Source organism: Maylandia zebra, linkage group LG12, assembly GCF_041146795.1.
Source record: "Maylandia zebra isolate NMK-2024a linkage group LG12, Mzebra_GT3a, whole genome shotgun sequence".
In the NCBI taxonomy this organism is placed as follows: Eukaryota; Metazoa; Chordata; class Actinopteri; order Cichliformes; family Cichlidae; genus Maylandia; species Maylandia zebra.
The window spans coordinates 27,141,379-27,167,067 of NC_135178.1; the positions used below are offsets into that span (position 1 = coordinate 27,141,379).

At 39.0% G+C, this 25,689-nt stretch overlaps 1 protein-coding gene across 5 annotated transcripts in view; it reads right to left on the reverse strand.

The window, feature by feature from the left end:
• The window catches only part of dmxl1 (Dmx like 1), a 62,845-nt gene extending 43,766 nt beyond the window's left edge, over positions 1 to 19,079 (reverse strand). For 3 of the 5 annotated variants that reach the window (XM_014414437.3, XM_076890980.1, XM_076890977.1), the window contains exons 1-18: positions 18,711 to 19,079; positions 17,072 to 17,314; positions 15,844 to 15,969; positions 11,290 to 11,367; positions 10,658 to 10,736; positions 10,325 to 10,469; positions 9,971 to 10,037; positions 9,626 to 9,810; positions 8,635 to 8,842; positions 6,226 to 6,397; positions 5,407 to 5,583; positions 5,035 to 5,270; positions 2,708 to 3,425; positions 2,170 to 2,291; positions 1,646 to 1,735; positions 1,146 to 1,248; positions 927 to 1,046; positions 244 to 462 (exon numbers count right to left, since the gene is read on the reverse strand). In XM_014414437.3, coding sequence (XP_014269923.3) covers positions 244 to 462; positions 927 to 1,046; positions 1,146 to 1,248; positions 1,646 to 1,735; positions 2,170 to 2,291; positions 2,708 to 3,425; positions 5,035 to 5,270; positions 5,407 to 5,583; positions 6,226 to 6,397; positions 8,635 to 8,842; positions 9,626 to 9,810; positions 9,971 to 10,037; positions 10,325 to 10,469; positions 10,658 to 10,736; positions 11,290 to 11,367; positions 15,844 to 15,969; positions 17,072 to 17,158 — 2,932 coding nt within the window. In that variant the 5' untranslated portion in view covers positions 17,159 to 17,314; positions 18,711 to 19,079. The remainder of the gene's footprint in view (positions 1 to 243; positions 463 to 926; positions 1,047 to 1,145; positions 1,249 to 1,645; positions 1,736 to 2,169; positions 2,292 to 2,707; positions 3,426 to 5,034; positions 5,271 to 5,406; positions 5,584 to 6,225; positions 6,398 to 8,634; positions 8,843 to 9,625; positions 9,811 to 9,970; positions 10,038 to 10,324; positions 10,470 to 10,657; positions 10,737 to 11,289; positions 11,368 to 15,843; positions 15,970 to 17,071; positions 17,315 to 18,710) is intronic. The other 2 variants (XM_076890979.1, XM_076890978.1) reach the window with 2 other exon arrangements.
• Positions 19,080 to 25,689: the final 6,610 nt, after the last annotated feature.

A 25,689-nucleotide genomic window follows, 5' to 3' on the forward strand; every position in this document is an offset into this window, starting at 1 on the left:
GCACCGATTGTGTGGTGGGTATGTCTGAATAATTTCATGTGATTTCATGATATTTCATAAGATTTAATGCCTAAAATGACTTTAGTGAGTAACTTCTTCCATCATTAGCTAGCCGATCAATTATTTAGAGTTTAGGTTCAAGCTGCAACATTGAACCTTAGCATGCATCAATATGCATAAGGAAACAAAGTGGTTTTGCTTTGCGTCCTTGGAATAAGAATGCCTGTCCTCATTGTCCCTCACCTGCCGAGGGAGTAACACTGATGGCTTCCACTTCTGCTGGAAGAGCCAGCTCTTGGCTGTACAGCCTGTGTGTTGTGAGGCTGAGACGACAGGCACTCTGCAGATTGGAAGTGCAGGATTTACTCTTCTGAGTTACCGGAGAACTGGGTGCGTCATAGACAAACTGAGAGCTGTTCAAGGGAGAAGTCGTGGTGAGATCCTTATGAGCTGCAGTCTCCTCTGTGGGCATACAAAAAGTGGGAATATATTTAGAACAGTTAGGCTTGGTCAAATCCATTCACCATTACTACACTTCATCAGAGTCATTATTTGAAAAATCTATAAAAACAAATCTTTCAACAGATGAATCACCATCTGGCTAAAGCACACTGTGATACTGGAGGTCTCTTTCAATCATTAGAGATACTTTTAGTAATTTTACAACTTTTACACAGCAGACTTGTAATAAAGATTGCAAGGGAGACAAATCTGGACTTGGAACTTAAAAAATGCAAGGCATCTACAGTGATAAAGTTATTACTTAGTTACTAATTATAATTTTGCAACGCTTCCAGCTCTTTTAACCCTTAAAAACTTCCCTTTATGGTCTGCAATCATTTATTTTGGCTAAGGTTAGACAGGATGGCAGAAAACCTCTCTTACATCACCCAACTTTTAGGGTGTATGAGTGTATAAGTACCCACCCATAGTGACTGGTCGAGCAGCAAGATGGAGATGCCACATGTGGAGCAGTGAGCGACCTGTTGGGCTTAATTCTACCACCACCAGAAAAAAGCGGGCTGAGAAGGCTGGTTTACTGGAGGCTGCAGGGGGGGAGAAACCCACACAGTGATTTTTTTAATGAAAGATGCAAGCAGCTGCTATTAAATACAGGCATGAAAACTAGGAAAAATAGGTTTTACCCGTGCGAGGAGAGTCGGGAGTTTCATGTATGCTCTCCGTTATCTCAGTGCCAAGAATCAGATGTTCCTCAAAAACATGCAGGAGCTGTGTCTCCTTCCCCTGCTGCAGAGAACAGCAGCAGATATTGTCAAACTACATCAGATGTAGACTCTGAACATCATTTTCTGTCTACACACTGACATAGACACAGGCTGTATTAATAGTACATGCACAAAGACACGCACACCCTAAGGAGACGAGGGAGGTTTTTTTTGCCTTTTATTATTGTGGTTGACCTTTCAGCGACTCAGGCCACTGCCGAATGCTTCATGCCACAAATGGTTTGCAAGTCAACAATGGGGGTTTTTTTTGGTTTGTTTTCAGGGGAAAACCTTCAAAGATTCTGACAATGTCTGTCTACTGTTAGATGAGACAATCAGAAAGTCCCCAAATAAAGGAGGTTGAACTTTGTTTAGTGTGAGAAAACAATTCGGTTCTCTTGGACTCCGTGTATACTTACAAAGTCAGTAATGGCATCCAGTTCTATAATACACCCTGGTTTTGCTGTGGACTGCTGACTGATGATGTTGAAAACCTCCCCAACATATTTCTGAAAGGTGGCAAACACACACAAAAAATCATCTGCATACATTTATAAATTAGTATTACACAGTTTAAATATGCAAGCAAATTATTTTACCAATTTGAAAATCACTTAACATCTTGCAACTGACAGCTAACAGGTGGCATAGTAAACGCAATAAAAGAAATGCAAAAAAACCAAACAAACCCAAAAACATTTATATAACAATTTCTCCTCTTCTTGCTGCATACTACTTTTTTTCCCTGAGTTTTAAATGTTTCACTCCAATTAATGTTTCATGTTATATAATTTCGCCTACAGTCATTTTTCTCCAAGTCATCTCAGGCCAACACTAGTAATAACAAAATGGCAAAACAGTGACGTACATTATTTGACAGATTCTATAAATGGCTGAGTGTTGCTATTAATGTGCATGAAAATTGTCAGGCTTGATCACTTACTGATATTTCCGGATTGGAGAGCTCACTCAGAAGTTTCTTAGCCTCAATGACAGCCTGATAAAGCCTGAGTGATTGGCCATCACTTGCCACGAAGCAGGCACTGGGAGAGTTACAGTACAAACCTAAAAAGAAAAACAATTGAATGTTACCACTATTATGCTTGTTTTTTCTAAATAAATATGTCAAGCGAACACTACTGAGATTTAACATTCATTCATGTTTAATTCAGAAAATCTGAAGTCATTTGGTAAAGTAAGTTGCTTTTGTACATTTATCTACAATGCACAGTAGATGTGTCAAGTGGACTAATAACCACACATGGAGACTCGTCTCAGACCTACTCTTAGTTGGACATAGTTAACTATATAGAAAACAATAACAATAAACAATCCTTCACATCAATCAACCCTCCCAAACAAAAAACAAAACCCCCCCAAAAAAAACCCAAAACAAACAAAAAAATCTCATTACTGCCTTTTTGCTAAGGCAACACACAATAAAGTACTTAGCAATCTGACCAGTAATAATATTTTCTCACCTAAACAGCTGCTGGGAATGAGTGTGGGCAGCCAGGCTACATTAGCAAATGCTGATGCATGGAGAGAATTGATTCTAGCAAGCTCCGAGACCCCGCCTGACAACGACAGCGGGCCGACGGGGTCCACTCTCCATAAAATCAGCTCACTGTAGATCGCATTGGGATCCTGGGAAACCATACCCAGGGACACCCGCGTGGGTCGTGACCCACGAGATAGAGATGCAGAATGAGAAAAACCAGAGGAGGAGGCCTCTGGAGGAACCAAGATGCTGTCTGCCTCTGGCGTCCTCAAGGCATTGTGGTGTGAGGTGGTGAGGAGAAGAGGGAGCAGCGAGTGACAGGCCAGGTCATTGAGGTGAAAGCGGTGACCACAGTACCGTGACTTGTGAGAGACACTGAGCACAGTCGAGAAAGCAGAGTCCTCTGCAAAGCTGACTGCCCACTGGTTTAAAGAGCCATCAGCATGTTTGGAGATCATAAGGACATTGGGGGTAAATATGCTTAATCGAAGACTACTGCTGGGTGCAGATTTTCCTTGACCTCCGTAGCTTATTAGAGCAGATTTGGCTTGAGGCAATGTGCTCCCAGGCGGTCGCTGTCTGCCATGTTGGATAGCTAGATCCACGTTCTTGTTGCAGGCATACATTACCACACTTTGGCTCAGGGAGATGGCGTCACCTGCGGGGAACGCTACAGGAATGCGGGATGCAAACGACACCTGAGACAGAAAGAGATGTCATAGCAATGTCATCAAAAGTGACTGTAATTTGCAGCTCAGATTTAAAGAGGAGGACTAATTAAACTAATTAAAACAGCCAGGCCTAAAAAATGAATGCCAATGAAACCTGAGATTCAGTTTTGTGCCTGAATGACCAGATTCTCTGTCCTCATTATTTTTACTGCTCATAAAAATGCACTAGGGCATGTCTGAATTTGATATGAAGTCATAGACAAGTACAATATATTTGTGTGAGTCGCCAGATGAGAAGACATTAGAACAAGTACACCATCACAACTGTGAAAATAAATCACAACCTTACTCTGATGATAAATTAATGATTTCCCACAAAGCACTTTCTGAAATTCTGAATATAAACAAATAACTAAATAGAAAACTGTTTAATCTAAAGGTTAAAGTTATATTTTGAGCAGAATTCAGAATTCAGTTACCTTTGATTGCTGCATGATTATGGTCAAATGATTAACAATTATTTTGATCAATATTGAGATCACTGTTATTTATTGATTATAGTGGAAAAAAGGTTTTAATTACAATTTTCATTAAACATAAACTTGTTTTTATGTTGTGCAGTATTTCCACTAATGTAAAATAGTTGCTTAAAAATAATACTGAACTTCCTCACTGACCTAAATTAAGTAAATCTCTAAGAAGAAAAATCAAGTCTTTCACCCCATCGATTGTACCTGCATGATTAATAAAACTTAGCAGCAAATGTTTTGCATATGGTGTAGGTTTTACCAGAAAAATAATTCCAGAATAGATAACAGCAGCATGCTGGCCAATTCTCCAAAGCCTTTGTTACTGTTCACTGTGTTTACTGGACACTTGTCTCTGCCCAAATAAACTGTGATTAGATGGATGATTTTAGTGCGTCTTTGGGAGCTAGATGGTTATGCAGATGTGGTGTACAGGCTTGCTTTTATAAATGTCTCAGATGAGGTTGAATGACTCATGCTGGCAACATCTGCATTGTTTTTCTTAGCCTTCATGCATTAATAATACTGCAGTTTTTGGCATGTTTTCAGGAGGCTGAATATAAGTTAGTAGTCTTGCCTTACAGACTAGTTAACTCTACAGCACTTTTTGCAGATGATTTCTTTATAGTTAATGTTACTTGTGCCAAATCAGAAGTACTTCCAAACAACGGATGACGACCCACTTTGAGGGACAAGTTCTTCACCTGCTGTTGTGCTAGACATTAAAATTTTGTAGTATCTGTATTTTTAACAAAGACTTTCTTATTCAGACCAATTAAGAACATTTCAAGCTTGCATGGGACAGACGCAGGCACAGTATCAGGTCCTGATCAAGGGGGTGCTTGACTTGTTTTTACTTTGTGTTCTTTTGGAAGAACATGCATTTTCAATAACAGTTATTTATGTTCATTTATTTATTATAGAGGAAAAATCCATACTGAGATTAAATTAAGACCAATTGTGCAGCTAACTGTGCAGTTTCTCTGTGTATCAACCTCTGAAATAAGACTATAAAAGATAAAGAGGAAAGAAACTGGAGGAATACTCTCATGAAACAAACAGAATGAATGTACAACTGTTCTATATAAAGAACAATAGCAGCAAAGTACCTGAGCTTGTCTGAACATGCCTGGGTGGTATTCATCTAACCAGTCCACATGCCAGACCAACAAAGAGCCATCCATGGGATGAATACTGAACAGCATGTCGGCCCCTTTATTCCACTCCTCTAACAGCACATCCAACTGGTGCTCCACTGCTGCCAGAGGCAGCTCCACTGTTCCTGGTCCTTGGGGTTCACTTGGTCTGTTCTCCTCTTCTTCAAAGTCATCTTCATTTTCAGGCTCTGGAAAAGAATACAAATCATGGTAGCCAAACAATATGTTAAATTCTATTCTAAAGGTTAGACTTTAACTGTCACTGTTGTTACAGCTTCACATGCACACACCCATTACTGACTCATCCAAATCATTTCTCTCTACCTTCATTGGAGCACTCGTTCTGTTGCTCTACACTAATTCGAAGCTGTTGCAGAAAGACTTCCATGGCTAAAGTAAAGTGAAGCTCTTTGTTGTTGAGCCAGTGGACAGAAAATGGGCCTCCTGGTTCCTCATCATCCACAGCGTTCAGAGAGGAGATGGAGGGCAACAGGGGAATGTCTGTGAAACATACAAGTTATAAGCTGTTAAACATTTAGAAAACTTAATGAATAAATAACAACAACAACAACAACAACAACAACAACAACAAAATATACATCAGACCGGGCTGCTGACATGCAGGACAAAAATATATCTGCTGGAGCAAATTAACTTTCATGAATGTAAGCATGGTTTAGTATCCTAAAACATAATCCAAGCATACAAATCCTGCAGGACTTCTCAGCCTGAAGGCTGAAAGAGTCTACATGATTTTATCCTAATTCAGGTCAAATTAAGTTACCCAACTAAAACGGAGAGGAAGAAAATGAAATGCTCACAGTTACTCTGAACAGCTCTCACTGAGCACAAGCTCATTGGAATGTTAAAGAAACAACCTCAGGCAATCTGCAAAATTAATGGTATTTTTGCCAAGAGGTTAAGACTTCTGACTTCCAGCTGAGTTAACCATCCATGTACTCTGTACAGTTCAGGAATAGCAAATGATGTGCTTTAGTTCATTCGTCTTTATCAAGAACTTTATGTCATGTTAAAGCTTTAGTTCTTCAATATGTTGTGAGATTTCTTTTGGTATTTAACAAAATACCAGTGATGGGGATCAACAGGATTATTAAGTAGTTTCAGAGTGTGTTCAAGTCAAACCTGTGGCTGGGTTGATGCTGGCAGCAATGTGAAAGTGGCAGAGAGCATTGGCATGGGGCATGTTATTGCTGCTCTTCTTGTGGTTACAGTGTCCACTTTGAAGGTGAGGCAGGCCGCTGGTCCATGATAGCTGAGGTATGTCCCGATAGTGCCGCGATTCTTGAAAATCCAGCTGTGCAGAAAACAAGTATGATTATTATGAAGTATTGCTCAAATGTCAATTTAATATTTTATGACTGCAGACATCGTCTGTGCCATCCAAATGCATAATACTAAATGTAAGAGGCACTAAAATATTACATTAACCTGTAGAAATGTGGAGCTACTTAAATAAGATTAAAAAGAGAAAAATGAAACACCATTGTTCCTTGTTGCCTTTTCAGGCTGAAAAGACAGGTTGAGCTTGTCTTTTGGAGGTTGATGTGAATTAATCAACTTGTGTCGACTTACAAACCTCTCCAGCTCTCATCCCAGTCTGTGCTAAGCTACTCTACTTTGGTGAACAGGTGGTCCCCTCAGGGTGGGATTTTAATTTATTGGTATTGATGTTTAAACTGCATTTAAGTGAAGAGCCCAATTTGTCTTAAAACAGAGCAACAGGAGCTGGCAACATGGAGGAGTGGCTGTCACAGAGCGTGTATAGAAGAAATTTTAAAGTTTATTGGGTATTCAGGTTATGTAATTTGGTGTCTCACAGCAGACTGCAGCTAAATGCCCCAATGGAAAACAAGTCTCACAGGATGACAAACAATCATTTAAAAGCAGAGTTTCTTTAACCAAATATGTGATTGTATCTAGACTCACAGGTGCAAAATGAGTAAGATAAAATGAGCTGTAAACCTGTAGGTTTTGAGATTTATGAAGACTACAAGTAAACTCACCATTAAAAAGACATGACAAAGCAGGTACAAATACTTTTAAATGAAATCCCATAACCTTGCCTCCTCCAGATGTTCTCAAATAACAACTTATTCAGAATATTGGGGCTTAATTAACTGCACTGATTTGCAAGAACATTTGCTGGGATTTCTAATGAATAATTCCCTACCGTCTTACAGTCTTACAGACTCTGCGTATCCATTTTTTTGTAAACTAATATGCCCCAAGCTTTTCAAGCACTGGTGACACCCACAACTTTCCAAAGATAAAATGAATGTCGGTTAGGATGTTGCGAACAAGCTGGGTCACTTAAAACAGAACACACCAGTATTGCAAACACAAACATGCGCCAGAGAACTGAAAAAGATTAAACACTGATCAAAAGTCAGAGGTATAATTTTAAGGTATCGTACACATTACAGAAAGGCAGACAGTTTCAAAAACCTTCATGTCTGAGACCCTTAATTTTCCCTTTTAACTATACCAAACCTCTGTTGCTCTCCATCTACCTTCTCAAAGTTGTTTTGAAATTTCTCAGTGCCTCTTTGTTCTTTTACTCTCATCCTTAAATTATCACTGTGCAATACATAAAAATACAAAAGCTTGGAAATTATTTCTGTAGAAAAAAGGGGAAACCACAAATCATATCATTTGTACCATCCATTTCCAACTACACAGGAAATTACAACTTGTTTCTTTTTGCATGTTGTATACAAACTAGAGAGCGATACAGCTTTACAAATAATACTTCTGATACGGACAAGTTATACCCAAAAAGCACAACGTTTCCGATGCAACAGTGTGATGAAATGAAATGAAATTTCTGCAGCCAGTGTAACACTCTGTCAGATTATCATTTCAAAGCAAAAAGGAAAGAAAGCATGACATCTGAACACCTGATAAAGTGCATATATGGGAGTATCTAGGGAAGTCATGAACAACGCTGATGATCATTTCATAGCTTGTTCTCTGTTATAAAGATAGAATTATTTACACAAAATGATGTGAGGTCCTTTTAAATATTCAGTTTATCCTAATTATTAATATCACTTAAGAAAAAATTAAATAAAAAAAATAAAAAAATAAAACACTTACTATGCAATGCTAGACTTAAAGGCGTATAATGAGAAATTCTTCAAATCAAATAAAGCACCATAAAAATCACGTGTTTCACTTGTGTTAGTAAACTATATTTAAACTGATCACGAGCAAAGGGTCCTGCCAAATTAAAAAAAACAATTAAACTAAAGTAATTGCGCATTTTTTTGTTTATCGAAACAACAAATAGCATTTTTGTGTTTGATTTTTAATTTCGAGCCTGTGTGCAAATAGTATAGATTTTTACATTTCATGTGTTTTGAGTGATGTGTTGCTAAAAAGGCCTTGTTTTCTGCACTGTCATACAGCTGAAACTGAAAATAAAGGTTAAATGCAGGATTGCTTAATTAGACTGTGTTAACGTTAGCAAAGTCCTGCTGATTATACTGAGTGTTTATTTTAAGCAGGAAAGTCAAAGTCATTGTGGCTTACTTCTTGTGAGGCTTGTCCGTGTGTCTTCCCATTGCAGCTGTTTTTCTTTGAGAGGCCAGCAGAAGATTTAAGCGTTTCACTGTGTTGGCCAGAAGAAGGGTTTTTATGGTGACCAGATAAGAGGCTGTCACCTGGCAACAGCGTCTCTGCCCACAGCCGACATACACTGTCCTTACAGCAGGTGAGCAGCACATTACACACTGCGCCCCTGTTAGGATAAAGGAGGGAGAAAAAGAGAGAGATTTTTAAAAAAAATTAATGGAATTTTAATTTCAATTACAATTCTGTCTTACAATGATTATTACATCACGATAACTGAGACAGAAATGATTATTTGTCTCAATCCATTTCACATTTGTGCTCTCGTTTTGCATTTCTGCCCCTTATTTTCACTTACTTTTGCCTCTAATAAAAAAAATTCACATTGTGACACCTTGCCAGCTCACATTTATTTATTTAATTCTTAAATTATAGTTGAAGTTCAGTTAAATCTCTTTAATTAAGACAAATGTGTTTTTCCTTTTTCAAAGTTCAGTGTAGTTTTCTTAAATTTAATTGTGTACGTAATTGTGTGGTTCTTCTGCTTGACGCCTGCAACAAGAGCACCAGATTGCTGCAATTCCCCTCCTGTGTGGAAGCCCTCTGAAGGTCACATACGATTACCAATATTATATAAAGCTATGAAACAATTTGGAATGTGCCAAATTTATTCAACCCACACCATCTGTAGTGACATATTTTAAATAAACAAAGACAGACATCAAACCTGTCCACAACAAGTTACCTCAAGCTGCTTTCTACTCTAATGTAAAGAAGATAAAGACCTAATATTTTTCAACCATCCTTTCAACCAGCTTGTTAACTTAGGCATTTTTTTCTTTTGCCCAGCTGTGGAAGGTTAGGTCATTTTGACCTAACCTTCAAAGAAAAGGAAGTTAAAGAAAAGGAAGTTAGAAAAGGCTAGGAGATGACAAATTAACAGTGTCTGTACCGTGGCATGTACTTGCTGGTCTTCCTCCAGGAGAAACTGGTGACAGAGCGGGGATGAGCCAGGTAGATAAAGGAGAAGGCCAGCTCTCCCGGGTCACTCACATTGGCGTCTGGAGGTGTAAAGAGTGTGGTAACACCCATCTTCCACTTACTGGTGCTGTACCAAACCTTTATTAGGCAATCATCCTGAAAAGAAGAGGCAATGAAGGATATAAGCGATACCATAGGTAGTTCTAACAAAAAACACACGACACCAGAAGGTAGAAGTTAATTATTATCAACTAATTTCACATGAATCTAGAGTGTTCGGTTTTTAAGTGCGATGTAACAAAGGGACACAACTTACCTGACCAGCTGTGGCAAAGAACTCACCGTCAGGAGAGAACTTCATTAAATTGACTGGAGAAGCAGTCCTTGAGATACAAAATGAAAATTATATTCAACACTCCATGTCAATATAATAAGTAATGTTTAGGACAAAATAAAATAGGTTTAAACAAATTGCAGCAGGACATGCACTCAATCAGATAACTGAGTGCATGTCCTGCTGCAGTCAGATTTGTATTGAATATAATGTTACAGAAAAATGTGCATTAGCTGATTTTATTTTAATGTCTATTTGGTGCTTACAAGATAAATGAAAATCCTAATTTTAAAGTCTCTGTCTTGTTTGTGACTATTTTACAAACTCTGTTCTTACTTGCTCTGCCAGATACACCTCCAGGCAGAACGGCAGTCTCTTATGGTCATTTCTGCCGGCTGCCCCCTTTCATCAGCTTCATCCTTTACTCCATCAACATTAGACCACAACTGCAGGCTGCTAGAGCCTGTTAGGAGAGTGCAACCTGGACAGACAAACATATACAGATATGATCTTTCAGGACAGATATCATCAAATTTCTGTTTAAAAAAAAATTATTAAACATTTATATTTTGCCGGATCTGTAGTACCACCCCAACACTTCTTTTTAAATCACAACTGTTTATCTTAATATGTCTGTGTTACTTTAAGAAAGAACAATGGTTAGAGTACCTGTAGGGTGCCATGCTAGGTTCCGTACTATAGACTGTAATACAAATTGACCAGTCTTCTGCCATTGGCAGTTCAATTTCTGTACAGGAAAAACAGAAAAAGGCAAAATTCAAAACAAGTATGTCATGTTTTGGCAATTATGTTGGCTGAAACTTTGCGCAATAATTCCCTATTTAGATAAGCTCAGAAATAAATAAATTCCCTGTTTCGATGGTACATGTGGAACTATAGATGAAGCTTTAACAAGCGCTAACAGTGAACTTTCAATTGAGTCACATGCAATCAGGCAACACACACAGCATTGTAATACCAGGGTACTTCTGCAATAAACGAAATACGGTTTGTACTTAAGATGTTGTAAATTCTTCTCATTTCTTGTGGTTATTCTTTGACTTCTCTAACAACAGCTCAGACAAAGCAAACGTCTTTACGGACTACAGAACAGAAACCAAAACAGTGAACATGACAATAATCGCATGATTTATGCAAGTAGTTACAGAGGAACAATATTCTGCTCCATTTCAAATATCAAGAGAGTTTTGCCACACAGAAAAAGCTTCATTCATTCATTCTGGATGACCTGAAAACATGCATGACTATACTGTGACTGGAAGAAAGTGCAGGCTACTCACGGTCAATGATGAGTCTTTTTGATCTGGTTGCTGAACAGGCTCAAAGACACACACAATGCTTCCATAGGAAGCTGCAATCTGCCAGCAAAAAAAGGTCGACATTTTAGATATACTACAAAACAAATACAAAGGTATCACTGCAAACAGAAACATATACTGTCCTCCATATCAGCCTAGTTATCCAAATTTAAGTAATTCAAAAAAATTCTTGAAAGCTTAAACTTATGCTTTGTAATATAGATCAAAAATACTAATACTTATAGATCCTAATCAGAATCAACTATAACTTGCTTTATGAGTCATGACATATCTACATAGTAAGAGAGAAGACACCTTGACAACAGGCCAATAAATAAATAAATAAAAAATACCTTAAGTCATAACAACTCAGTGATGAGTGAATATAGTCTTATCTACTCTATTCACACCTCAATTTCATCAATTTGTAAGGGCTAAATTTTCAAGTAATTTCCATGGGACCCAAGAGTCATAATGTTAACTGAGCAAACGATAATACAAGCTGCGTCTTTAATGTGGTAAATAATATGCCAACTGTCAGGGAGGGAATTCTGTGAAGGGGTGAGTCACATGCACATGTTTAAATGTGTGTACACAGACATACAAGTCATCACATGCACAAGCATAGTCACATGGACACTACACAATGGCTCAAAGTATAAGACAGGCTTTTTGGGGCACAAATATAGGTTCTGCAGAAGCAGCACAGTTCAAATTTAATTAAATTCTAAAAGGCAGACACATTTATGCTGAGATCAAGTTCTGGGGATAAATCAGTCAATTCAACATGAGCCTGTAGAGCGACTGACAAAAAGAAAGAAAATGTGAGTTGTAAAAAATTAAGTCTCCCTCTCTGTGGTTATAATGATGACTACTCTTTGGTCTGATTTTCATAAACCCCCAACAGAGACTTTAAGATGGTATTATGCTAATATTTATGAATATTACAAGAGACATCTTAAGGCTCTCATGAAACCATTAACTTTACCAAGAAGAGATGAACAGTGGATTTGCAGGGCTAACTGTGATGGATGCAGCTTTTAAAAAGTTATTTTTACTGCTTTATGATGTTTGTAGAGATCGCTTGCTCCACCTCCATACTGACTTTCTTTATTTGATTTCTCATCGCAAGTAGACATACATTTCTCAAAATAGTGTAGTAATATTTATGCTCTAGACACCTAATTAGCCTTTAAAATAATGTATTTGGAAAATATATCCTTAATAGGAACAACTTACTAAAGCTCATAAAATGATATGAAGTGCTACAACACTTAAAGTATGAGCACAAAGGATGTACTATGTAAACTAAAAGCATTGCTAATATCACAGTGAGCAGAGGGCAATGAAGTGGAAATGGCAAGCAGACCAACTTGGCATACTTAAACAGATGCTAGACCATGCTGGAGGCGTGTGTGGGTAGTTCTGGCCCAACGGATTGGATTTAAGGTCACAAGGGAAGAAGTGAACGACTGGTTGAGAATGTTTTATATTTATTTAAATTATTGCAGTGTTGCCTGCACTTTTTTAAAAAAAGGCTACCACCCTCCCTAATTAAAAACTAATCCCAGTTCATTAGAATTCTGCTATATGATCTTTATTATCAGGTTTATGCAGATGTTGCAAGCTGCTTTTGTGGCTCCTTTTGCAGCAATGCTACTTACCAACAAGCAGAACTGTGAGTACTCGACTGCATAATGACTGTTGCCATTATGTGCCAAGTTTTGTTTCCAGAGACACAAGAAATGTGTAGTGTATTAAGAAAGAATCTAAATTCTGTGTTATTTTATCCTCTTCCTTTTTTCTTTTTTTTACTGAAGAATCAAATTTAAATTCATGAAAAGAAGCCACTGTATCTTGTAAATATATATATATATATATATATTTAGATTTAAATATATACAAATAAATAAATACAGCCTGAAACAAGTAAACAGTATCCACGAGGGACAACCTTTAAAGTAAAATTGTCAGCAGAGCCCAAAGTTGATAGAAGAGTCATACTCTTACGATGAAAACTTGAGATGATATATTGGTCAATATCAGTCTACTGACTGTCTTTAATACTCAGATAAAAGAAGACAACATATTAATGGCAGCCACTTATGGTTATGGCTTAGTCACACAAGTAAAAATTGGCCATCTCCAGCGGTCCACCTCCAAATGGCTCTCGCAGGTAGGAACAACCAATGCTTGCCTGGTGACTTTTTGCATTTGGTAATCAATTATAAACAGCTGTGGCCACTAACTGATTAACCAAATGTTGAACGTGCAACACTTTCAATCTTTAGCTGACCGCTTTTGATCATAAGGCAATCGCAGAGGTCACCTGCTATGAGTCTCCAAACATTTGTGGTCTGACTGCAGAGTAACTGATATGAAGCTCAGAAAGAATGGCAAGCGTCAGTCAGATTCTTTAAATTGCAAACTAAATTTTTTAAGTAACGTTATGCATTTCCTCATTTTCCTAAGAACTTTGCAACTGCAATGACATCACTATCTACTTCCTTAATTAGGTCCATCAAAGCAAATGCAAAAGAAAATCTTTCATCGTCTTTGTTCTGCATATGAAATGGGAAAGGCAATTAAGAACAGAACAGAAAGACTACATTAAATAACTATATCTTTTTTTCTTAAATGCAAATTACAATCACAGAAGATCTTTTGTTTGTGCCCACATTAAAGGACTTGTCAGTGACAACAGCAAATGCACTTGCTGTACAATCACCAGCTTTACTGGGTGGTTTTTACTTCACTTAGAGCTGATGATGGGAAGCTCGAGTTCATTAAGCTGCCCATTGATGTTGCCCACAAGTGACTTTCCTGAAAGCATAAGCTGCCAACACTTAAGACAGCAGTAGAGATTGCTAATAAATTGCACTGCAAAACAGCTAATATACCAAAACAACTAAAAACAGCAAGTCACAAAGTGGAACTTGCTTACCACTCAATATAATCAACCACACGTGTGTGGTCATTATATTAAAGTAAAAGAAAACGGTATGTCATGGGGCCCTGCAATGTTTAGCACCTTCTGCTTTTTTTCTTTTTAATTTAATTATGGGTCAGATGTTTTTTCAAACATTAAAGCTAATTTATAGTTGATCGTTGCTTTGTCCCATGTAACCAAAAGACAGTTTATGGGTTTGGAATGAATATAATGTCTTATAACTTTATTCAAGGCTGGAACTAAAATATATTTAAACTCCATTTTTCAATTAATTTGTCTAAAAAACAAAACTTTTAAAAAGCCATTCAGAGCACAAACGAATACCCTAAAATGATATACAACAAAGACAAGCACTGAATCTGCACATTTTCTAAGCTCAAGCAACTAAGTGTTTGGTATTTTTATGTGGAAAAATAAATATAATTAAAACAATTAATGAGCTATAAATAGGGCTGGGCCATATCATACCGTTCACTGTAATAATGTTGGGCAATAATAAGAAAATGAAATATCGCGATAGAATATGGGTAAATGCGCATGCACCGTGCCTTTGTTTTCATATGCGCATGGCGGAAAAAGCATGGCGGCGATGGAGAATGAGAAGGGCGAAAGTGGATCGTTGAATGAAACGGATGAACCAGAATTGGTTTGTAAAAATGCTGCAACTTCAGTGGTGTGGAACTGGTTTAGCTTTCATCCGTCAGATACACAACACAGCACTATTTTTGGTAGAGCGTGCTAGCACGCCGTCGTTATTACGTGTTGTTTGGAAAATACGGCACACTTAAAATCAATCCTTTGATTTTTCTGAAAATCGACAGTGCCCCTTATGATCCTGTGGGCCTTATGTATGAATTCTGGTTGTGTTTACTGACCTCGAAACGATTTTATGTGGTACACGGCGCTCAAAAATCTGTCAAATGTTTTAGTACAACTTTGCTAAGCTACGAAGCCGCACCGCTTGATGGATTGTCGGGGCATTACAGCTATCGTAGGCAGGAACCTCGCAGAGTGATACTTACTGTGCTTCAACATAATATTACTGTATTGTGTGTGTGTATAACCTTTTTTTAAGTTTTGTGGATATTATACATGGTTATACTGAGGATATGTTGGCCAATTTCCACTGGAAATGCCTTTTGGTTAAACTGTCAGCAAGGAATTTGCATTTGCACTGTAAAATATTTATGTAACTTTAATGCAAATAAAAAACAGCTGCTTGTTTAAGTGAAAATACATTGATGGGTTTTTTTTTTTTTGCACTAATAAAGTTGTGGAGTTGTAAAGTATTTTGTCTAGTGTCAATTATATCGTCAGTTATATCGTTATCGCAAATTTTCAAATGTATATCGTGATAAATATTTTTGGTCATATCACCCTGCTCTAGCTATAAATATATGTTATCGTCTAATGGTCTTACATAATTACTCTATGTGGCAAACCATTTATCTTTTACTGAAATCTGGCTCCATTTATTTTCACTGGGATTTGCTTTAGTTACATCACTGGGATCTCACGCTTGCGCATTCAAGCACAAGTCAGCCTGAGGACCCCAGTGAATAAAAGCACCACACCGTTGGTCTTACCTGTCCACCCTGCAATGAGCAGTCGACACAGCCGACCTGTATGTTGCCATGTTTGGCCCCTGGGATGATCTGCAGTCGCTCAAAATCACTGCCCAAAATCACCACGTCACAACCTGATGCATAGGCCTATCAAGAGACAAGACAGTGAGAGGGTTAGAAAAATGAACATAAAACTCTAAGATTCATCCGGCCAGGATTGCATGAAGGGTCACTTGAACTGCACTTGTCCCAGAGCTATTGTCAAGGCATCAAACATGCCATCATATGACAGCCCTCAAGTCCAAGCAGATAAGATTAGAATTCCATGCTCTATTTCTGTGGCACTCAAAAGGAGCTCCTCACATGAACTGTGATTCACTATGACTTTTCCTCTTTCACAAGAGGACATAAGGACAGAAATGGCTCCCCGATTAATCCATTCCTGAAAAGCATGTTGCCAGTATCTGAAATTAGCACTGACTCACCTGTCAACGGGTCAGGTAGACAAAATCCATCAATAAGGTTTTTTGTTTTTTTTTGTTTTTTTAATACCAGTCTCATGAGATGGAATTACATTTTGAGTAAAACCTACCCTTGAAGGAAAAAAGAAGTTGATTTCAGCCCTCAATGCTCTGAAAAATTAGAGCATTAAAAAAATGTAATGTAATCTAATTACTCTAATCAACTTAAATCTCCTTTCTTCACTGTTCAGACTCTACTGCAATCACATTCTTCTTTGCATGGTGTCAAAGGTTCGGCCCCCTCCTCACAAACTCATGACACCACAGAATGACCAGTACAGGCAGGTTTTCACATACTGGTGATTAGTTGGTGTTTATTACTTACTTCGAGGCAGAGCTGGGTGACAGCAGAACATACAATAACATTTTGACAAATAATAAAACAATGACACAGAAAGCCTATAATACAGCAGAGACTTTCATTATTGTTGTTGTTTTTTAATTACATTTATTTTATTTACAAAGTTGCCACCAGTGTGGCGAACATTTATGTAATTCTCTAATAGAGTTTTAAGCTTTGAGATCACATGTATTTCAGCTTCTGTTTTTCATACATAACAAAGTCCCAAGCCCATTAAACAACTTTGTGCGGTACATTAGCACATTAGGTTTCAAAGGAATCTGCTAGGAAATCTGCTATTGTGACAAATCAGTTTAGCCACCCCCCATGAATCAAAGCTCCTAAACTGCTGAGGGGGGAAATACTTCCAGAGTCTGAAATATCTTACCGTGAATGGCACATTGTTGACGCTTCCTACAGAGAAACAGTTGTCTCCAGGGTTGACAGCTCCCGTAAGGACCTGATGGAGATTCATGACTCTTGATTATAGTCCACGTGTTATCCTTCCTCTTCTTGCCCTTTTCACAGAACCCTCCCACTCCAGGTGAGATTCATGGGAAACCATGAGAAGGATTTGCTCATCTTTGTGCGTAACCTATAATTTCACATCAGCAGCATCACTACAGACTTGCTGTCACAAGAAGAAGAGGAGGAAGAGATAAACAGCACATGATTTGGTTCAGTCAGCGTCAAGCCTCAAGTACATTACCGACTCCCGGATATTGACTGCAAATTAATTTTAACACTCAGCACTTGTAATATTAGCATGGAAGAAATACATGTCTCTAAACAGTCTTTGTCAAACCACACTATGAAGGCAAGGCATTCAGTAATCTTAAAAATATTTTGTAAAAGAGCCTTGGTGTACCTTGGTATTAGTCTTTTTATTTAGCAAACAGACAGCTTAGCAAACTGGCACCAAAGCTCTTCTGATCCCCGTGACCCATCTCCGAATTTAAAAATGCACACCATTAGTTCAACATCAGCACTTTTAGAGGTTATAACCAAGAGGGCTTTAATTGAAAGAGATATGCAGTCAGCTTGGCAGACCAGTCTCTAATTGTGCTAGAAAAGTATTCAGAATCTGTAATAAATGGAGTAACAACCAGGACGGATAAAAAGTGATAGGGGCTAAAATATGAAGGGTATTTTTCACTGTGGCTAAAATTGGGAGCACTGCAGAAGCAAGGTGATGGTGTAGCTCATGTTTTGCTAGCTCTGTGCACATTATCTAGTTACAGGAGGGAAATTTGAAACCACTGTCAAAGGTACATATTTGCACATAGCTGAAACAGCACTGACTGTCTTAACAAAAGACAAATACAAAACAGTTCTCCCAGAGTTACTGTTCCTTCAGTAACAGGAACAGATGTGGGATTTAAAAGGGTTTACTAATTACACTTTAAAAAAACAGTATTTCACCTTTGTGTATTTGGCAGCGAAGTAAATTCAATACAAGGAGTCCATTAATCAAAAGGGTGCAGGGAATTTGTACGGAGGGTTAAATGGATCACCGGTGCAGGTTACACCTTACTGTAACCCTACGAGCCCGGTTAATCAACTTATCATACAATCAAGGGCTGAACAGTCTGAAAATCACACGTTTAAACAAGTATAGATTACGTGTCGACCGCAGGTGCGCTACTGAAAATATTGAACGAAAAGTTTCAGAGACAGTTTTAACGATTCAAAAATTTAACGCTACAGAACAAAAATAACACCACCAGAAGGATAAAAAATCCACGTCAGAGGGGTTAACATATGCTTCCTGTGCTGTGGCAACTCACGTGATAACGTTTCACAAGCCAGCGCATTAAGACACAGCTACCGATACCTCATCTGACTAGCATTTTTTTCTCCCGTTTAGACAAAAGCGTGCATTTAGCTCACTGTCACTGTGCAAAAGCAGACATTTCATACATGTTTTCAATCCCTCCAGTCGTAACGCTAACTTAGCTGTCAAGTTTAACTAGCTATCAGCAGTCTTTCAGGACACACAGTAACACCACCAGTAATTATCTGCTTACCTTATGCTGCTTCTTCTTGACATCTCCTGCAGATATAACATCAACGGTTACTCCCGTCGCCTGATGTTTTCGGTGAATACAGTTATAATCTCACGGATTCGGTCTTAGTTTAGCTAGCTTTTGCTAGCGTTAGCTCGCACTAGCCTCTGAAGCTCGCTCTCTGAGCAGGCTCGTAGGCTACAACGCTAGCACTATGTCACTTATGGCGCACATTTGCCCAACAGTCAATACTTTACGAGAGAAGGAACTATCTATTGACTCAAAATGTTGACTCTGAGTAGGAGTCACCCTCTGCCCGAGGTTAGCAAATAAAACCCTTCCAAAGAGGAAGCTTTTCCTTATGTTGAAGATATGTGATGATAATGACTGTTTCGCTGCAAAGCATCGTGGGTCTTGTAGTTTTAAAACCGTGCGAGAGTGACGTTCAGGCACACAGGCTTTTACAGTTGTAGCTAACACGTTTTGCGTTGTTTTTCGTGGGTGCATTGGCTTGTATAGAGAAGGTAAATAGTTAAACACAGCCATACCTGGAGATGGTTGTATTTAACGTTTTTCTTTTCCACTTTAAAAATGTAAAAACGTAAAAATATGACTTTTATGTTGTTTGAACTTTGTCCCCAAAATTTTACAGTAGCACTATCATACAGTAGGAGTATTTTTGAGCACTGTACTGACTGTAGGTTGACCAGTTCATAACTAAAACGTGTGGGGTAAGGAATATGCCTGTATGAGGGACTGGGATCTTACCCAATAATGAGAGGTTTAAACTGTTGATACATCTAACACAGCTCTGTCATCAGTCATTTGAAGGACTAATACTATATTTAATAAGTGAAAACTTTAGCTGTAAATGACAGCTAAAGTTTGTATTCATAGAGTGGCTATTAAAGCTGTTAACTCATCCCCTTTTGAGCTGTATTTTTCTTCTTCGGGTAAAATATTTTTAAAATATTTGGAAAACTATAACCTTTGAAAATGTGGGGCGTTTTCTCAATTTTTGGGAAACAAGAGGTAAAAATACTTAGCAGTCCCACACAAATTTGGACACCTAGGCCACCTAACTACATTTACACAGCTGTGAAAAAGTATTTGCGCCTTCCTGATTTCTCAGTTTTGGGTTTTGTTTTTTTTTGGGGGGTGGGTTGAGGGGGCTGGATTGTGCATATTTGTCACACTTCATCACCAAAATCAGAATCAGAATACTTTATTGATCCCTGGGGGAAATTATTTTTTGTTACAGTGCTCCATTTTAAACCAACATTAAGACAAGACAGACAATACACTAACTAAGAATAGTACAATATATACATATATATACATACATACATACATACATAAGTCACTCATAAATAAATAGTTGGAAAAGAAACATGTGTAGTTGTAGCAGCAAACAGTGTGTTAAGTGGATGCGTTGTACAGGGAGATGGCCACAGGCAGGAATGATTTCCTGTGTCGTTCAGTGGTGCTTTTCGGTAATCTCAGTCTCTCACTGAACGTGCTCCTGTGACTGACCAGGATGTTATGGAGTGGGTGGGAGGTGTTATCCAACATTGTCTTTATCTTGGACAGCATCCGCCTCTCCGACACCACCTTGAGGGAGTCCAGCTCCATCCCCACAACATTGCTGGCCTTACGGATTAGTTTATTAAGTCTGTTGGCATCTGCGACCCTCAGCCTGCTCCCCCAGCATGCAACAGCATAGAGGATCGCACTGGCCACAACAGACTCATAGAAAATCCTCAGCATTTTCTGGCAGATGTTGAAGGACCTCAGTCGCCTCAAAAAATAGAGACGACTCTGGCCCTTCCTGTAAAGTGCTGTGGTGTTTTTAGCCCAGTCCAGTTTATTGTCAATGTGTACTCCAAGGTATTTATAGTCCTCCACAATGTCAACACTGACCCCCTGAATTGAAACAGGGGTCAAGTGTTTCCTGGTCTTCCTGAAGTCCACGATCAGTTCCTTGGTCTTTGCCACGTTGAGCTGCAGATGATTCTGCTCACACCACGTGACAAAGGAGTCGACCACAGCCCGGTACTCTGTCTCATCATCCCTGCTGATGCATCCAACCACCGCAGAGTCATCAGAAAACTTCTGAAGATGGCATGTCTCTGTGCAGTGGCTGAAGTCTGTGGTGTAGAGGGTGAAGAGGAAGGGGGAGAGGACAGTCCCCTGTGGTGCCCCTGTGTTGCTGATCACCTTGTCAGACACACACTGTGGGAGACGTACATATTGTGGTCTTCCTGTCAGGTAATCAACAATCCAGGACACCAGAGAAGCATCCACCTGCATCGCTGCTAACTTATCACCCAGGAGGGTCGGCCTGATGGTGTTGAAAGCACTGGAAAAGTCAAAAAACATGACCCTCACAGTGCTCGCCGGCTGGTCCAGATGGGTGTAGACACGATTGAGCAGGTAGATGATGGCGTCCTCAGTTCCGAGACGAGGCTGATAAGCGAACTGAAGGGGATCCAGGTGTGGTCTTACTATGGGTCGCAGCTGGTCCAGGATGAGCCTTTCCAGGGTCTTCATGATGTGGGAGGTCAATGCCACGGGCCTGTAATCCTGGGGGCCACTGGGACGTGGCGTCTTTGGTACAGGGACGAGGCATGATGTCTTCCACATCACCGGGACCCTCTGCAGACTCAGACTCAGCATAAACAGTTTATGAAAGACTCCACACAGCTGGGGGGCACAGGTCTTGAGGACAAGGGGACTCACTCCATCTGGTCCAGCAGACTTGCCTGAGTGAAGTCTCCTCATTTGCATCTCAACCTGGTATTGAGTGAAGGTGATGGGTGGGGGAGGGGTGTCAGGAATCTCACAGGAGGCAACAGCGCCATGTGACGAGAGAGGCTGGCACAGTGGTGTGGTTCTGGATTCCAGGCTGACTACAGGTGAGGTTGTGGGGGTAGGAGCAGACACTGTGGTGTCGAATCTATTGAAAAACAGATTCAACTCATTGGCTCTATTCTCACCTCCCTCAGTTCCCCTGCTGTTGGTTGGCCTGAATCCAGTGAAAGAAACCAAACCAAACCAAACTGCAGTTTCAAATGATGATTTAATTTATTAAGTAAAAAAGTTATCCAAACCTACCTGGCCCTGTGTGAAAAACTACCCCCACCCACTCATTAAATCATTAATTAGCTAAAAAAAAGGCAAAGGATAATAACATCTAAGAGTAATCTAAAGAAACTCAAAAACAGGTTATGTCACGGTCTGCGGAGGCAGACCGTGCGGGAATGTGTATGGTGGACCCAGGTGCGAACACAAGCGAGGATGCAGGAGTGGATTTAAACAAAAGCGAGCCTTTTATTATGGCTGATGAAAGGAACAAAACAGAGTGAAGGCAGCATATGAGTAGTAGCTCAACAGAAACCTAAACTGGACAAACTAAGGAAAGGCTATGGCTGGAAATACGGAACACAGGGGGTGGGAACACAGACGACACGACACAGACTGTATGAAACACAGAGACTAAATACACATGAGGGATGATCAGGGGAAGTGGATGCACACGGGGAACACAGGTGACACTGATAATCATAACAAGACACGGCAGGAGTGAACGTAACACTGATGGGAGATGGGCAAAGTAAAACAGGAAGTACACAGAGGTTCAAACAGGAGGAGAGAGAGCACGGGGAGAACGCAGACATAACGGGCTGGGGAAAACATAGAATAAAACACAAAGAGAGACGAGGGCTCATAAATACACAGAGGGGCACACAGGGGGTAAGAGTCACGAAGGGAAAACACATAAGGAACAACGTAACAGATCAACCCAGGAAGCATGGCCTAAATAAAGAACAAAATACAAAAATACATGAAAACTAAGAATACTGGGCCCACATGGCCCAGGACCATGACAGGTTAGATACAAAGTCACTGACGTGTATGAGTGTGGCAAGGCTTACAGTAAACCACAGTAAGAGCCATTATCCACAAATGGAGAAAACTTGGAACAGTGGCGAACCTCCCCACTACCAAAATTACTTCAAAAGCATTTTGACTACTCGTCCAGGAGGTCACAAAAGAACCCATAAAGGACTGAACAATAAGATTGAGGCCAAAAAAAATTGCATCCATGGGAGAGTTCCAAGGAGAAAACTGCTCCTGACCAAAAACAGCACAAAGGCTTGTCTCACATTTGCCAATAAAAATCTTGATGATGATCCCCATGAATTCTGGGAACATATGGGTTTGTGACCCATTACATCTGGCCTAAAATAAACACGGTGTTTTATAAAAAAAAAAAACATCATACTCACAGTCAAATGTGGTGGTAGTGTGATTGTCTGGGGTTGCGTCAGGACCTCGATGACTTGCTGCAGTTGATGGAACCATGAGTTTTGCTCTCTACCAGGAGGAGAATATCCAGCCATCAGTTTGTACCCTGACCATGTATGCTCAAAAACCTTCCAGTGTGGCTGAATTAAACAACTGTGCAAAAAATAGTAGGCCAAAATTCCTTTACGGTGATGTGATGTATCACAAATGCTTGATCACCATCAGCTGAGATTTGGAATCTAGAGAAGTCTGAGTTCTATGTGAGACTTGTAGCTAAAAAGCCACTGTTCAGATGTGGAATCAAGATGACGCCTCACTTCAGCCCTGAAAATGTGTGCAGAAAATAGCAGCAGGTTCAGTGGACTGATGAGTCAAAATGTTGAATCCTTACCACTAACAGAAGCCAGTTTGCTCTCCAAAGGGCAGACGATTTATGCAAGGAGTGTAGTCTAAGGATCCCTCAAGGCTTGGGGTGTAATTTTGGCAAGTTTGACAATTTGGTCAAAATTATCTGTCTCTTCAGTGTTGAGAAGTACAAATCCACCAGGGAAGCATCTGATGAGCCCCAAATGAATTTGGAAGCATAACAATGATCCAAAAGAATCAAAAAGCTGCATCATCAATTGAAAGAAGTCCCACAGAGCCCTGATTTCAACATTCTGGAGTCAGCATAAGGATAGTGAAACAGCCTAAATACATGAAGTAATGTGGGGAAGTTTTCCAAGATGGTGTAACAGCCTAACTCCCAAAGTAAATGGAAAAACCATGCAACTCTTGGAGAACTGATACTAATTTTTAAAGAGAAGGCATGATCTCAGCAGCTGTAAGTAATGCCCAATTATTGTTTTTGTTAAAGGTAAATAAATATTGGTCCTTGCTTGACCAAGACTCCAAAGTGTATAAGTGAGGCGACTGAATTTCTTGTATTAATTACAAATAACCACAGGGTGTCATTGTTGTTCAGCACACTGCATTCCAGTTTATTTTCACCAGTCGGAATGATTGAACCATTAGGCTATTAGGCCTAATGATGTGATGCTTTTCATTTCCTCATGTCGCACCTCTATAAATACTTTGTGCTATCGCCTTTTTGTCTAAAGCAATATAATTGGATGGAAATGCATTGAATTTTAGTGAATGAGCACAGTATAACTGTAATCTCATAGAGGCCCATGCTCTGTGATAATTTATCCCACAGATAACTTCTTAATGTGCACTATATTTTCACAAATTCTGCTTGAGCTCCACTGTAATGAACAAAGCAGTGTTGAACGGGGATGAAAATGAGGATGGTGGGGAGTGCAGGCTTCAAACTCAATTAAGTCATGTTGAGATGAATGGGACAGACACTCTCCATTACTAATTAAAATGGCTGACATGTTAGTGACATTAGGGAAGGTTGACGGCGTTTAGCGATGATGAAATTGTTGACTTTCCAGTCAGGAAGTAGGTCACAGCATTATTAAAGATGATACTATAAGCTATTTCATACTGTTTTTTTTTAATATTCTTAACATTCATGGTTGATCAGCGTACTGCTGCCAGTTAAATGTAACCTATGTCTACTATACATGTAGAAAACTGACATGGGAGTCATTTTTGCACACAGGCTTGTGCACGCCCACGTATCTCTGCACCCACACACAATCCATCTTGCTGTATATTGTCACCCTGTCTCCTTTTACCATCTCAGTTTTCTAGCAGTGGGTTTGACTTTGAACACCATTCACAGAGAAAATAAAAGAGAAATTTTTCATAGACAAACTCTAGCCTGCAGTGTAGAAAGGATATTGCTGCTATTGAATGCTGTGAGTTTGACTAAGGGGGATTAGTTCTTTGGCAACATCTTTCTTTTTCTTAAAAAAAACAACAACTTTTTGCTGCAGAGATACAGTAGTATACACACTATGGCACAGTAGATGTGTGCCATAGTGTGCCTTTAAAAAAAAATAAATGTTTGAGTTTTTATTTGAAACTGGAAATAGTACAGCTTAGTTACACATTTAAGCCAAAACAAGACCTTAATGACAGAAGATACTGAATTATTGACCAAAAAAAAGAGTGTGTTGTATTGAGCTTCCTGCACCCCTCTAGTCTATTTCAGTAATAGACGTGCCAAGCTAAAAGTTAGAAGAGATCAAATGTCTCTGTGCAAGATGTATTTGTTAGCATCCCTCAAAACCTACAAGATAGTACATCTATGGAAAATGGGAAGAAAATTTAGGTTTTAAAATACTGGGTAGGATGGAATACATGCTCTACATGTTATGCATTATTGTACTTTTAGAAACTAGTTTACATTAATCAATAGCAAATTGTAACAAATTAAGTATGTGTGAATGATTTGTTCATATATAACTACTTTGTACTTTTTGGAAAATACTATACACTCTGCCAAAGATGCAGATGCAATTTCAAGACACAACATGGTTGAAGGGTGTCTCCCCGGGTCTCTTTTTTACTTCTCACATATTTCATAATTTGCATTTATTGGCCATTATCAATGCCAACATTCATATATATTGGCAAAAAGGTGATACGTGACCTATTGACAAATCAGTCAAGCTCTTTGTTACTCTAATTTGGCTTATTTTTAACAAGAACACAATCAAATGTTTTCATTGCATTGCTAAAATTGTTACTATATTATTATTATTAGTAGTAGTAGTAGTATTGTTTGAATTCCTTTAAT